Below are 13,884 nucleotides of genomic sequence, written 5' to 3'. Positions count from 1 at the left end.
TGATTTGAAGTCAAAAGGCGCAACCTCAATCATTCAAATCCCGTCTACTAGCGACATCTAGTAGTGGCATGCCTGCACCCACCAATCTCGTATGTGAAGTAAATCCCCGGCTTGCCCGCAAGGCACCATGGCGGATTTAGGGAGCGAACACTAGGTATTCTTCTTCTCTTGCACAAAATGTGAAATTGTTCCACCCACAATGAAATCAGAATAAATTAGTCAATTCCCTGTATAAAGTGAACTGCATTAACATCATTCCCCACGATTCTCTTAACTTTTTTTCCGAGCAGAAAGAGGTCATGAAAAAGGCAGTTTTGGAAGGGTATTCTTTCAGTTAGTTTGGATAGAAGGCGGAGGGATCTTCTTATTCCATAGTACTTGTATGTAAGGGTGGACAAACAGGTCTTGGGTCCGTGGGTAGGGGTGGGTACTAGTGGTTCGGGACTGGTACGGGGCGGGTCCATATTATTTTATATACAAAACGGGGCAGGGCAGGGCGGATCTAGTATTCTAAAAACACGGGCCCCCCGCCCAAACCGTATCCAATAAACAGGCCCAGCCCAGTGTTGTGCCACTCAAATCTCACAGACACACTCAAATCTGACCCTGTCACTTTCTCGAAGACTCTCTCAGACTCTCCTCAGTCCTCTCTCTCGATCTCTCTCCCACAGTCCAAACTAACTCTTATCCTTCTCAATTCTCAGTCTCTCTATCTGTCGAACTCGAAGGGGCAGACGACGAAGTCAGTTTCTCCCTGTCGAACTCAAGGGGACGAACAACGAAATCGAACAACTCGAAACGACGAATCAATCATCTCCACCGTCTGACTCATATTTGCATGGAAGCCGAGCTCTGCTGACGGTCTCAATGCAAAGATGATCAAGAAGGAAGAGGACAACGCCGCCTCCCTCAACAGCCTCACGAAGAAGGAGATCAGCACCCTTGTCGACTGGGAGAAAAAATTCGAAGCTTACCCAGTTATTGAGGTTGAGCTTGTGTCTACCGCTCGAGGTCTTCCATTGGTGCTATCTCTCTGGTTTGTTTCTTGATTTCAAGCTATTTGTAGGGGATTCTAAGTAATTAAAAAAAGGGATCTAGAGAAGGAATTTGTTATTTTTTCTGATGTATGCAATCACTGCTTTGGAGCTAAACTGTTAAATTTAGTCATTTGTTAAATTGTTAAATTTTGGATTTTGATCAGTTGGGTTATATTGTAATGCAATCTTAGGAAATTAGTCATCTGGGATTTTAGATTGTCTAAAATTCAATTTTTTTTTATTAAAGTTTGTTGCTTTGAAGGTTTTTCCTGAGAATATCAACTGGGTGTGTAAACTATGATTGAATTTTGAGATTTTCGGTGAATTGGTTGTACTGGGAAATTTGATAGGGAAGGAATAGGAAATATACCCATGAGGATCCGGCCCGTCCTGCCCCGTTGTATTTTCAAGCAGGTCCAGTCTGGTCCCTCCAATTTTAGGCCCGGCCCGGCCCGTGCCCACCCCTACTTGTATGTCTTCATGTGTTTATTGTCTTGGGCTTCTTTCAATACTGGGACGGGTGGTAACCAAGCTGGAATTTACGTCATTTGTCCAGTAAGCTTTTGATGGTTTTGTTGGTCCAGTTCAAACAAACCATGGATTATAACGTAATAGATCTACTTTGTATTGGATGTAACCCTCTATCATAGATTCCATACGTACGCATATTTTTTTTATCTCTGTTGCGTTCCATTTAATTGGCAACGCTATACTTTCGAACCCTCTAATTCCATGAGTTGATTATTGCAAAAACATGTCTTTCGTTTGGAGACATTCGATATACTTATTTTTTAGACATTATTATGCATGTCACTACTGGTATTCATGCTTTAATCCTGTGCAGAATGGTAGACAGGTCTCGTACGTCCAGTGTACCCATTCCAAGTTAAGCTAGGGGTGGGCATGGGCCAGGCCAACCCAATTTTAAAAGGACCGGACCGAACCTGGGTGCAAAGGAAACAGGCCAGGCCGGGCCGGGGATAGCACATTCTTATATAGGAACCAAACCTAACCCGGCTCGATTGAAAAGGGCCGGTTCCGGCTGGGTCCACAGGTTTTTTGTTCTTTTATTTTTTTTTTTGCAAAAGTGCCATCGTCGCCTTCAAATCTCCGCCTCCGTCGCCGTCAAATCTGTTAGGGACTTACAGTCCGCCATGCAGCACTTGCTCATCTCCCAAACCACCAACGCCGAGAAGCTCAAGATTCCGAGTCGGAGGATGAGTCGCAAGTCGCAATCGAGTTAGTGCATCACATTTCTTGGGTCGCGATGTCTAATTTGAAATCCCACCCACATCTTCAACGTCGATGGTGTCTCCGGCCGCCCTAACATTGACTAGTGTAAATCCCATGAGGTCGAGACCATCTGGACCGATGTGGAATAGGAGGATTTGACGGTGAGGTCATCAAGCAGAACGAGAACACGGCGGTCGGTGGGGTGGTCCAACGAGAATGAGTGGGCCAGAAATGAGAGGGTTAGGGTTAGGAAGGCGAGGATGCCGACGAGCTTAGACATGGTTAGTTAGGTTTGGGAAAGAACTCTAGTGACAGAGTCGAGCTCAATGAGACCTATGATCGGAGAATGGGTGGTCGAAGGACGGATGACGAAGGAAAGACGATTGAGAGTTGGAGTCGATGGACAGACGGCGTGGAGTAAGCTTTAAGAGAGACTCGATCAGATTCAGAGATACTAGGGTAAAAACCAATGGTCATGATTGGAAGGTATGTTTATTTTCAATCTGGGCCGTCCATTTCAATTACAAACGGGCCGGTCCAGGGCCCCGTTTTTCTATACATCTGAAACAAGCCCGACCCTAAAATGTCATTACCCCGTCCCATTTCCCCTATTAAAAAACATGACCCGCCCCGAACCGTTAATACCCGCCCCTACCCGCAGGCCCAGGGCCCGTTTGCCCACCCCTAAGTTAAGCATGAGCAACATCGGTTTTCATATATGATATTCTCAGAAGCCAAACAGAACCCGGTGACTTGACACGTACGGTCTCACAAAAAGTACCATGTAGCCACCGTATTAGCCGGAATGCAGCTTAATTGTTGGGGACCAACTTTTGCTTCATTTTCTACACCATTGCAGCTGCTAGGACATTCTAATTGAGACTTAGACCTAAAGAATTGAAGTAAATTGAAGGAGCATCAAACTGTGTTTGAAGTATGAACCCTAAAAGTGTAAAAGCTTAGATGCATTATTGTCCAATGTCCTTACTTTTTTGAGTTGGAATAATTATACAACATGGGCTGCTGTTTGGCAACTAAACAAGCATCTTCTCTTCTAATCTTTCCATAATTAAGTAGCTAGTTAGGGATTTATGGCCTAAAACATGTATAGTTTTGTTTTCCATTTCTTCATTTGTTGATGTGGGCCTTGGTATTTTTACTCTATAATTTCATTTTCCTTCATGTCTTGGGTTTTAACACAATATTCAAGTTTATTCTTATTTCAGCGGAATTTGAACTTTGATGCAGGAGCAACGCACATTGTTGTAATCAACTTGACCGTGTATGCACATTCTCCTTTGGCGTTGGATGATGAATGCGATTTCATTCAATTAGAACAAAAAAGGCTCGATTTACACCCAAGTTGCATTTGTTGATGCACAAAACCGAGGTCTTGGAACAACGTAAATCCGACCGTGAATCTGCAAGAAATGTAAATAACACAAGATGTATCGTGGTTCACCTCAAGGTTTGGGCTACGTCTACACTGAATATGTATTTATCTGAGAGGTGAGGGAGACAACCTCCGAATATGAGAGGGGATGTGAGAAGGGTGAGAAGGCTCCAGAATTGGCCTTATGAATTGGCCTTCCCAATTGTGAGGGTGATGGGTCATTTTATAGAATAAGGACTCCTCACATATTACATATTTGCCCCTTCCTTTATTACATAATTACATTTAAGTTCCCCGAGCATTTATACGAGGTCTAAATACGAGGCCCTAAATATGGTATAAACAGTAGTCCCTCAAGTCTTTAGTCAAGAAAGTCTTTTGGCTGAAGACTTGAAATTCAGTCTATGTGTGGGCCGAAGTAACTAGATGTTTTCTTGAACGGATGTTTGATATGAGGCGGTGCTCAATCTGAAATGATGCTCAACTAGAAGTAGCACATGCTGCGAGGCTGCTCCTGAAATGATGCTCAACTAGAAGTATCACATGCTGTGAGTCTGCTTGGGTCGTGGCTTATGTTACCTTGGTTGGCTCGGTTTGTGGCGTTGAAGGTGAGGGAGTCTCTTTTATAGAATAAAGGCTTGCTCCTCAATACATGAATGATGGGCTAAAGTTGATGTTCTCTAATGATGGTGAGGGAGTCCTTTTTATAAAATAAGGGCTCGCTCTTCAATACATAAGTGATGGGCTAGAGTTGATGTTCTCTAATGATGGTGAGGAAGTCCCTTTTATAGAATAAGGGCTCGCTCCTCAATACATAAATGATGGGCTAGAGTCCCCCAAGTATTTTGTATTTTTCATGAGGCCCAATATATGGTACATAATGTAGTCCCCCAAGTCTTCGGTCAATAGAGTCTGTTGGCTGGAGACTTCAAATTGAATCCATGTATGCGCCGAAGTGGCGGTTGTTCGGAGGCGGTATTTGTATACCCTGCACTGAAGCTTTGTAGGTGAAGCTTTGCAAGTGAAGCTTTGAAGCTAGAGCTCTGTAAATGAAGCTTTTGAAGTTGATTGACATGAATGATGCTCATGAATGTTTATGTTGATTGACATGAGTGATGCTCATGTATGTTATCATGAGTGATGCTCATGAATGTTAACATGAGTGATGCTCATGAATGTTGACATGAATGATGGTCATGAATGTTTATGTATGATTGTCATGAGTGATGCTCATGAATGTTTATGTATGAATGACATGAGTAATGCTCATGTATAATTTGGAGTACTGGGCGTACTTTTGATCACCTGGTTGGTGGCATGAAGGAAAGTACGGGTTGTACATTTCATCACCTGGTTGGTGGCATGAATGGCTAGTTGCCAAATGATATTAGAGTACGGGTTGTACATTTCATCACCTGGTTGGTGGTAATAGCGACAGGTTGCCAAATAATTTTGGAGTACTAGGTGTACTTTTGGTCACTTGGTTAGTGATAATAGAGGCAGGTTGCCGAAGAATTTTGGAGTAATGGGCGTACTTTTGGTTACCTGGTTGGTGTTATTTTGGGCTTATGGGCCTTCGCCCTCCACACAACATTTCAGCCCATTTATTTTGGGCTTTTCTGTTTTTTTTTTAATTACCCTCTGATGGGATTTATACATATTACCCTCTGATGGGGTTTATATAGATATCTCCGAAAGATAATAAAAATAAATTACATCATTCGGGTGGGGTGTTTATTCCTTGCTTTTGCAGTGTTTTTCTGCTGCCATCTCTCTGTATCTTCACCTGGTAGACAGAAGGAATCATAATGATATGAAAATATTTGCTTTTCTTCTTTTCTCTTTTCCTTTTCCTTTTCACTTTTGCTTTGCACCTCTGTCTTTGTTTTTCTCCAGACATCACTGTTTTTCTCTCTGTCTTTGTCTCGGCATGGGTCAGGCAAATTATTGAAACAGATGGGAAATTAGAATCTTTCCCTTGAAGCTCCGTGTTGTTATGCCCCCCCCCGGTCACCTGCTTCACGTACTTCTTCTTCTCCGCCTGGTCAATCCGTTTTCCTGAGTTAGAAAACACTAAAGCCGGCGAGTTAGAAGTTAGAGACGGCATGGAAGTCAGAGACGGCGAATTGGAAAGCACCAAAGCCGACGTTGACGCAATGGAAGATGGAGACGGCGATGACAATGGCTTGGCCAGAGGGTTTTGGCCCGGCTGTGCAAATGAAAGATGGTAGTGCAGAGCCCGTTTGTGATGGCTGGTAGTGCAAAGCACATTCCTCGAGGCTAGATCTTGACGACGTCGTCACAGGGAGTGAAATGAGGCTGCAGAGGCTTTAAGAAGCGTGATTCTAGAGAGATAAACAGAAGCGTTGCCGGAGATCAAGGTCGGTGCCCTCACAATTTTCGATTCAAATTCAGCTTTCGTGCTGGATTTACCAGTGCCATTACTATGACTTCTTATGTCCTGCTGTTTTTCAGATGATCAGTTTTTTACTAGACCCATTTTGGGCCACTATGTCTTAAGCTTCAGATTTTCCAGGCTGAGTGTACGAAGATTCATCTTCCTTTTCGCCGACTACGATGGCGAGATCCACTCTACCTTTCGCACCAAAATCGAGAGTTCGATTCTCATACTCCTCTTCTCACATTTTTGTAAAAATCAACATATCTTCCACTGTGCTCATTAAGCCCATGTATGATGATCAAAATACCCATTGGAGTACCAGAGACTGAGAACCATGAGCAGCAGAAGAGGGCATTTTTGCGACCACCAAAGAACAAGAACGTGGCAGAGCGGTACCAACAGTGGGCGTCGTCGGTGTGATACCCCTCAGCTAATGTTCTGCGCTTGAAGTTGTCCTCATCCTCTTCCTCCTACCCCGCCGTCGCCGCAGCGGGATTTCAAAGTCACTGCTCGATGCGCCGTCATCGAAGAAGCGAAAGTCAGCTTTAAGGAGAGGAAGAAGGTGTGGATGAAGAGGAGGAAGACTCTTAGGGTTTTGAGGATCGGGATTATGCGGTTGCTGGTTCTGGAGGTCGGCTGCTTCATCTCTGCCATCGACATGGCCAAGGAATCGACGGTGAAGATCGAGAGAGAGAGAAGAGGGGAATTAAACTCTTCGGGAAGCCGATTCGGGAGAAGAAACGTAGAGGGTGGAAAAAAAAGGAAACCATATGAAAAAATAGGGAAGGCGTGAATTCAGAGGCAGAGAGAGAGAGTCCTCTCGGATGTGATGATGAGCTCTGTGTCTGTGTCTCTGTGTGGGTTTTACAGATTCATGGCGGAGGTGAAAAATTGAAAGAAAACCAACATAACTTTTCGTGTCGATTCCCACAGACGGCGCCAAATGTTGATGCATAAAACCGGAAGTCTTGGAATAACGTAAATCCGACCGTGAATCTACAAGAAATGTAAATAACACAAGATGTATCGTGGTTCATCTCAAGATTTGGGCTACGTCTATACTGAATATGTATTTATCTGAGAGGTGAGGGAGAGAACCTCTGAATATGAAAGGGGATGTGAGAGAGGTGAGAAGGCTCCAGAATTGGCCTTAGGAATTGGCCCTCCCAATTGTAAGGGTGAGGGGTCCTTTTATAGAATAATAACTCCTCACTTATTACATATTTGCCCCTTCCTTTATTACATAATTACATTTAAGTTCCCCGAGTATTTATACGAGGTCTAAATACGAAGCTCTAAATATGGTATAAACAGCATTCATAATTTTGTGACTGTCTACAATACTTATATATTTAATACAATCACCATCCGACGGTCTGATATAATTCCTACAAATATATGTATTTAATACAAGAGAGCTGCTAAACCCAATCCCAGTATCATATTTTCAACCCACATTATAATCTCACTCACCATGAAAAGTTAAACATTGAAATGTTATTTCCCCACCCTATTCCTAAACTAACCTCTAATATGATATTTCTCCACCTAATATTATTCTTAAAAAAAATGAAATGTTATTTCTCCACCCTTGCATTCCTAAACTAACGTCTAATATGCTATTTATCCACCTACTATTATTCTTAAAAAATTGAAATGTTATTTCCCCAACAACGAAGTTTCCTCCAACGATAATCTACTAGCAAGTGAATGACCGTCCAAATGCGATTCTGCTGTAATTATACACTCCAATAACTACCTTCAATATCGTATCATCACCATTTGCTAGCTTCTTACCCTTTAATTGGAAAATTGCATCCACACTTTTTCGTTCCAAAATTTCTTTTATCCTCATCCTTTGTCTTTTTTTGTGAATTCGGCTTACGGACTATCCATTCCTTCCACATGCCAATGTAGGTTTATGCTCTAGTTACCTTTTCGCCCTCAACTTATTATTCTGATTATTATGTATTTTTTAAGGCCTTTATTAGTTATTTTAAAAATGGACAAACTTATAATTAAAAGTATCATTAAAAAATAGGTGAGAAAATAATACAATAATAGCAATTTAATACAATTATCATCTAACAATGAAAATAATAATTGTATTAAAAATATGTAAATATAATAGTCAAATCTAAGTAGACCTGCAATGAAATTTATCGTGTGATTGCTTACGTAACTCATAATAATTGACCTCACCACAACAACTTTTTATTAAATTTGAATAGGGATGGCAATATTTGCATAGACCAGCTTCACCTAACCTTGAGACCCATTATAAATTACGTACTGCTTTATTTGTTAATGACACATTGTTAGGTGGTCATTCAATAAAAAAACAGGTGGCCATTCAATAAAAAAAATTACCATAAAAAACAATAATATATTATAGGGTAAATTACATAGTAGCCCCTCAGGTTTGAGGTCTATTGCAATCGTATACAACATCTTTAAAACATTTCACTTTCATACCTCAAGTACTATTTTATTTCAATTTCATACAACCGTTAGATTTTCCATCCATGGATCTGTTAAATGCTGACGTGGCTGCCACATATATGACACGTGGCTGCCAAATGTCTGCCACGTGGCAAATAAAATAATTTTTTAATTTTTTTTTTTTAAAAAACATATCTGCCATGTTTTTTTTTTTTTTTTTTCTCTTTCTTCTTCTTCTTCTCTTTCTTCTTCTTCTTCTTATGGGTTCGGACCTTTTCTTTTTTTTGTTTTTTTTCTTCTTCTTCTTCTTCTTCTCCCTCCTCCTCCTCTTTCTTCTTCTCTTCTTCTTCTTCCTCCTTCTTCTTCTGGGTTCGGTCCCTTTCTTTTTTTTTTTCTTTTTTTTTTCTCTTTCTTCTTCTTCTCTTTCTCTTTCTTCTTCTCTTTCTCTTTCTTCTTCTTCTTCTCTTTCTCTTTCTTCTTCTTCTGGGTTCGGACTTTTTTTTTTATTTTTTTTTTCTTTTTCTTCTTCTTCTTCTTCTTCTTCTTCTTCTTCTCCCTCTCCCTCCTCTTTCTTCTTCTCTTCTTCTTCTGGGTTCGGTCCCTTTCTTTTTTTTCTTTTTTTTTTCTTCTCTTTCTTCTTCTTCTCTTTCTTCTTCTGGGTTCGGACCTTTTTTTTTTTTCCTTCTTCTTCTTCTTCTTCTTCTTCTTCTTCTCCCTCCTCCTCCTCTTTCTTCTTCTCTTCTTCTTCTTCTTCTTCTTCTTCTTCTTCCTCCTCCTCCTCCTCCTCCTCCTCCTCTTTCTTCTTCTTCCTCCTTCTTCTGGGTTCGGACCCCTTTCTTTTTTCTTTTTTTTTTTCTTCTTCTTCTTCTTTCTCCTCCCTCCTCTTTCTTCTTCTCTTCTTCTTCTTCCTCCTTCTTCTGGGTTCGGTCCCTTTTTTTTTTTTTCTTCCAATTTCAGGTTTTTTTAAAAAAAAAGTAAAAAATTATTTTATTTGCCACATGGCAGACATTTGGCAGCCACGTGTCATATATGTGGCAGCCACGTCAGCATTTAACAGATCCATGGATGGAAAATCTAACGGTTGTATGAAATTGAAATAAAATAGTACTTAAGGTATGAAAGTGAAATGTTTTAAAGATGTTGTATAAGATTGCAATAGAGTTCAAACCTGAGGAGCTACTATGTAATTTACCCTATATTATAAGGGTTAAATCGCGTTGTGCCATGTCATATCATAGTTTGTTCAGGCTTTAAAATTAGAGTAAATTGTAACTATGTTCCTTTAATTTTAACTCAATTAGAGCAATGATCTCTTAACTAAAAATCCATTACCATTGGTCCCTCAACTCTAATTCAACTGGAGAAATTGTCCCTTAACTTTAACCCAATTGTAGTAATGGTCCTTCCAACACTTTGATGAGTTGAGGGACCCTAATTATATAAATGATTATTCCAACATAACTTATTTTGACAATATTTTGACGAAATTAATGAAAATGATTATAGCTACACATTTTGATAAGTTGAGGGACCAATGGTAGTGGATTTTTAGTTGAGTGATCATTGCTCCAATTTGATTAAAGTTGAGGGACTATTACTACAATTTACTTTTAAAATTAAAATTCAATCGTGCCTTGTTTTATGCTGTTTTAGATTCTCGCTATTCCTTAGAAAAACAACTATAGGTTACATATGAAACATAAAGCACAAATTCACTTCATCCTAATTTTAGAAAAAAAACATAAGAAACCTATAATTCTACAAGGATTCATTATCTTCATATAACACTAGTTAAACGCGTTCGTAATAATGAGTCATATCAAGCGTATCAGATTATTAACTCTGCATTAGGATTGAATCGCATTTGACATTGTGATATTTTGGACTTAAAAAGTTTTTTATTGGCCCGTAATTTGTAGGACGAAGCCCATAACTCGACCCGTTAACCCTGTAAAAAAAAATCTGAGGAAAAAAAATCCAAGGGAAACCAGAACGAACGGTGTTGATAAATGGTAAGCATAAAGCCAAAAACCTTCTTCCTTCCCCTTCTCCATCGTCAGATCGCTTCCCTCTCCAACGCGCGCGAAATACAAACACTTTCACCTTCCTCTCTCTCTCTCTCTCTACAAATACACAGGTACGAAAACCTTCCCTCTTTCTGCTCAATAATGGTGGCAGACCTAAACCTAACGGGCCGACCTAGGGCTCCGGTTCCAATTTCCGATTTTGTTATTGAATTGTTTCATGAAATGCAGTGAATCGTTGTGAGTAATGGCGGAGGCACCGACGAGTCCGGCTGGCGGGAGCCACGAGAGCGGCGGGGAGCAGAGTCCTCAGAGAGGAGGAGGAGGAGGAGGCGGCGGCAGCGTCCGGGAGCAGGACAGGTATCTGCCAATCGCCAACATCAGTCGCATCATGAAGAAGGCTCTGCCGACCAACGGCAAGATCGCCAAGGACGCCAAGGACACCGTCCAGGAATGCGTCTCCGAATTCATCAGCTTCGTCACCAGCGAGTAATTTTCACCTCTCTCTCTCTCTCTCTCTCTCTCTCTCTCTACTGTTATTTAATTTGCTTTTCAATCGAAATTGTTTTGTTAATTTTGTTGAATTGGGGTTTTTTTGGGTGTTTAGGGCAAGCGATAAGTGCCAGAAGGAGAAGCGGAAGACGATCAACGGCGACGATTTGTTGTGGGCGATGGCCACGTTAGGGTTTGAGGACTATATCGAGCCCCTCAGGATTTACTTGAGTAGGTACAGGGAGGTACAAATTGTTTAACTTTTGCCTTTTTGTACTTTCAGCTCACTTGACATTTTCGTATTTTTAGATGTAAATTTACAGTTTGGTTGTAGCATTTTTTGGGTCTTTTTCTTTCTTTTCATTTGAAATTTATGCAATGTTGTACTTCTTATCTGTTCAATCTAACAATTCCTTTTCATTTTCTTTGTGTTTCCCCCTTGGTTTGATTGGCTGGCATGATTGCATTGTCACAGACTGAGGTAACTAAGCCTTCTTCGGTTGTGTTAAATCTATTTTTATGTTCGATTGAAGTTTGAACTACAGTTGAACTGTTTAGTCTATTAGTTCATATCTCATTTGGAACGTTAGAAATGACTTTATCGGGAAATTTTGAACAGGGTGATGCAAAGGGCTCAGCTAGGGGTGGAGATGGTTCTTTTAAAGGGAATGCTGTTCCAGCAATGCCTGGCCCAAGTTCACAGGTCTGATTTTATAAAGCTGGTTAAAATTGTATTCTGTTTACTTTTGAAACTTTGGATTGTGACCTCACTCAGTTCTCTTTGTGTTGGTGAATATAAATGGCAGTTTGTCCATCAGGGAGCATTGAACTACGGCAACCCTCAAGTAACTATCTCTATCTCTCTTCCTTTTATTTTTCTGTCGACAAAACACATATATACAATTTTGTGCTTACATACATTTGATTTTTTTCATAAACAAGGTAATTAGAATTGCCTAGATTAGGAAACTCCGTAATTAACATATGAACAACTTTATTCAACCTTAAGCTGTTTAGAATGATAGAATCTTAACCAAAATGTACAATTGATGTTTTAACATTATTCTTATTTTGAGCATATGCTAAACATATGTACTAGAGTTACACTGGTTTTATGGAAATGCTTTCGGTCCATGTTGTCCGTTAAAGCCACCAGTAGGTTCTTATGTCAAAGACCATAGAGAATCGTGTTTTTTTCTATCTAGGTGAAGATGTAGCGATTATAGGACACATGAATTTGAGTAATTGTGTATAACAAAATTTTATGTATGATTATTCAATAGTGATTGGTACAGAGAAATCTTTTCTGAGAAGAAAAAAATAGTAGTAACCCTATACCTCCCCTCTCATTCCCATGAACAGTAACAGTACTAATGAAAAACTCTGCAGTACTCAGGACTATCCATTACTTATGCTATGATATGTAGATAAACAAATTTTTTTGGTTACTCTATACCTTACAAATCTTAAATTTCTTGTATGCTTGGTGAAGAACTTGCTCCTCGCAAAATCAACTGCCTTTTATTCTTTGATGCCCGTGAAGGTTTTTGATTGGATTCACATCCTCCAATGAAACTTTCGGAAATTATAGCTTTGCCTTTACCATCTATTTGCTGGTTTGGTAGATTTCAACATGTCACCATAAATCTGAAGGCAGTTTGATGAAGTCTGTTTGAAGTTTGGAAAAATATAGCCTGGGTTTGTACTTTGTACCAAGTATAGGGTTTACATTTCTCTTGGGGAATCTAATAAGATGCAGCATTTTAGTCATGTCGAGAAAACTTGCCTGACGCATTAATGGACCGTTTAGAATAGTCTTTTAAAAGAAACATTTTGTCACTTTTATACTTTTGTTTTTCATACTGGTAACTTCTAAATCGTTTTATTTAAGTAGGGAACTAAGATGCACTTAATAGAGTAAAATTTTCGCACCATCACTGAAAGTGAAGATGTTTCGTAAGAACCTATTCACTGGTGATGGGTCTTTATGTTTCTTAAGAACCGGTTTGCGGGTGAAGGTGTCTAGACTCTAGTGTACCCTTTAATATCAAGTGTTACTCAAACTGTTTGGGGTGGCACTTTTTTATGTGTTTCCCTTGTTAGAATGTGCACATGCTTTTATTGCGTCGCATTAGTGTCTGCTTTAAGAAAAGGATCTCTCATATTATAATATCTTGCATTTGGTCAAAACATGCTATGACACTGAATTTGTTACATATTTTGGAAAGGATATGATTTCTTATTGGTTTATTTGGCTCTTTTAGTTCAGTGAATGAATCCATATGCCTTATATATCTTTTTTTTCTGCTCAATTGTAGGAGGATTATTATGTGCCCTTGAATAATATGGGTAATGGAAATTGATGCTTTTGCGAGTGAACATGGCTTGTGGTCAATGTGCAATTGATCTTGATGATGTGTTCCATGATACCTTGCAATCCCGGCACAGCATCTCGTTGTTCATTCCACGCGAAGCAATGAGTAGAAGTTTTTAATTTTGTCACATATCATTTTTAAGAACTCGAAGGTGGTAAAGTTGTTAAGTTTTAATACTGTTAGTATCATTTATGTGAATCTGAGTTGAATGACAAAGTATGCTTCTGCGGTCTCTGTTTTGGTTGGTTGGAGTAGGGTTTGATTTGTATTCCGCAGATGCTCTCGTTTTAGTCGCCTGACCGTGTGAAGAAAAAAAGTTGAATTATAAGGAGATTTTCACATAAAAGTTTGGTTATCCTCTTCTGCTGTCTAGCTCTAGCAAGTAATTGCCCTTCGAAGTTTGGAAAAAAGTAATTGTCCTTGAAGTATTAGTTTTACATCGTGCACATAAATTTTTCTATTTGTATACATATCAAACTGTGATTTA

At 39.8% G+C, this 13,884-nt stretch overlaps 1 protein-coding gene and 1 long non-coding RNA gene across 2 annotated transcripts; both read left to right on the top strand.

The window, feature by feature from the left end:
• The first annotated feature begins 5,477 nt into the window (after positions 1-5,477).
• On the top strand, positions 5,478-7,333 carry LOC126629501 (uncharacterized). The gene is made up of 2 exons (XR_007625771.1): positions 5,478-6,044; positions 6,139-7,333. It is a non-coding gene; the product is annotated as an uncharacterized LOC126629501 (long non-coding RNA).
• Positions 7,334-10,475: 3,142 nt separating this feature from the next.
• Positions 10,476-13,629, top strand: LOC126629500 (nuclear transcription factor Y subunit B-1-like). Its single transcript, XM_050299563.1, has 7 exons — positions 10,476-10,643; positions 10,762-11,019; positions 11,138-11,267; positions 11,498-11,503; positions 11,642-11,725; positions 11,829-11,867; positions 13,341-13,629. Exons 2-7 carry the CDS (start codon positions 10,778-10,780, stop codon positions 13,383-13,385), a joined length of 546 nt encoding a protein of 181 aa, XP_050155520.1. The 5' UTR covers positions 10,476-10,643; positions 10,762-10,777; the 3' UTR covers positions 13,386-13,629.
• The last annotated feature ends 255 nt before the right edge of the window (positions 13,630-13,884 follow it).

This window comes from Malus sylvestris, chromosome 7 (genome assembly GCF_916048215.2).
Source record: "Malus sylvestris chromosome 7, drMalSylv7.2, whole genome shotgun sequence".
Taxonomy (NCBI): Eukaryota; Viridiplantae; Streptophyta; class Magnoliopsida; order Rosales; family Rosaceae; genus Malus; species Malus sylvestris.
Note: the sequence above shows the minus strand (reverse complement) of the source record. Positions and strands in the feature narration are given on the sequence as shown.

What these genes read in the sequence shown, in the direction of transcription:
- LOC126629500 (XM_050299563.1), top strand. Translation starts at nt 10,778, where the DNA reads ATGGCGGAGGCACCGACGAGTCCGGCTGGCGGGAGCCACGAGAGCGGC. An exon ending in ATCAGCTTCGTCACCAGCGA is followed by an intron (nt 11,020 to 11,137) that starts GTAATTTTCACC and finishes TTGGGTGTTTAG; the next exon opens with GGCAAGCGATAAGTGCCAGA. An exon ending in TGAACTACGGCAACCCTCAA is followed by an intron (nt 11,868 to 13,340) that starts GTAACTATCTCT and finishes GCTCAATTGTAG; the next exon opens with GAGGATTATTATGTGCCCTT.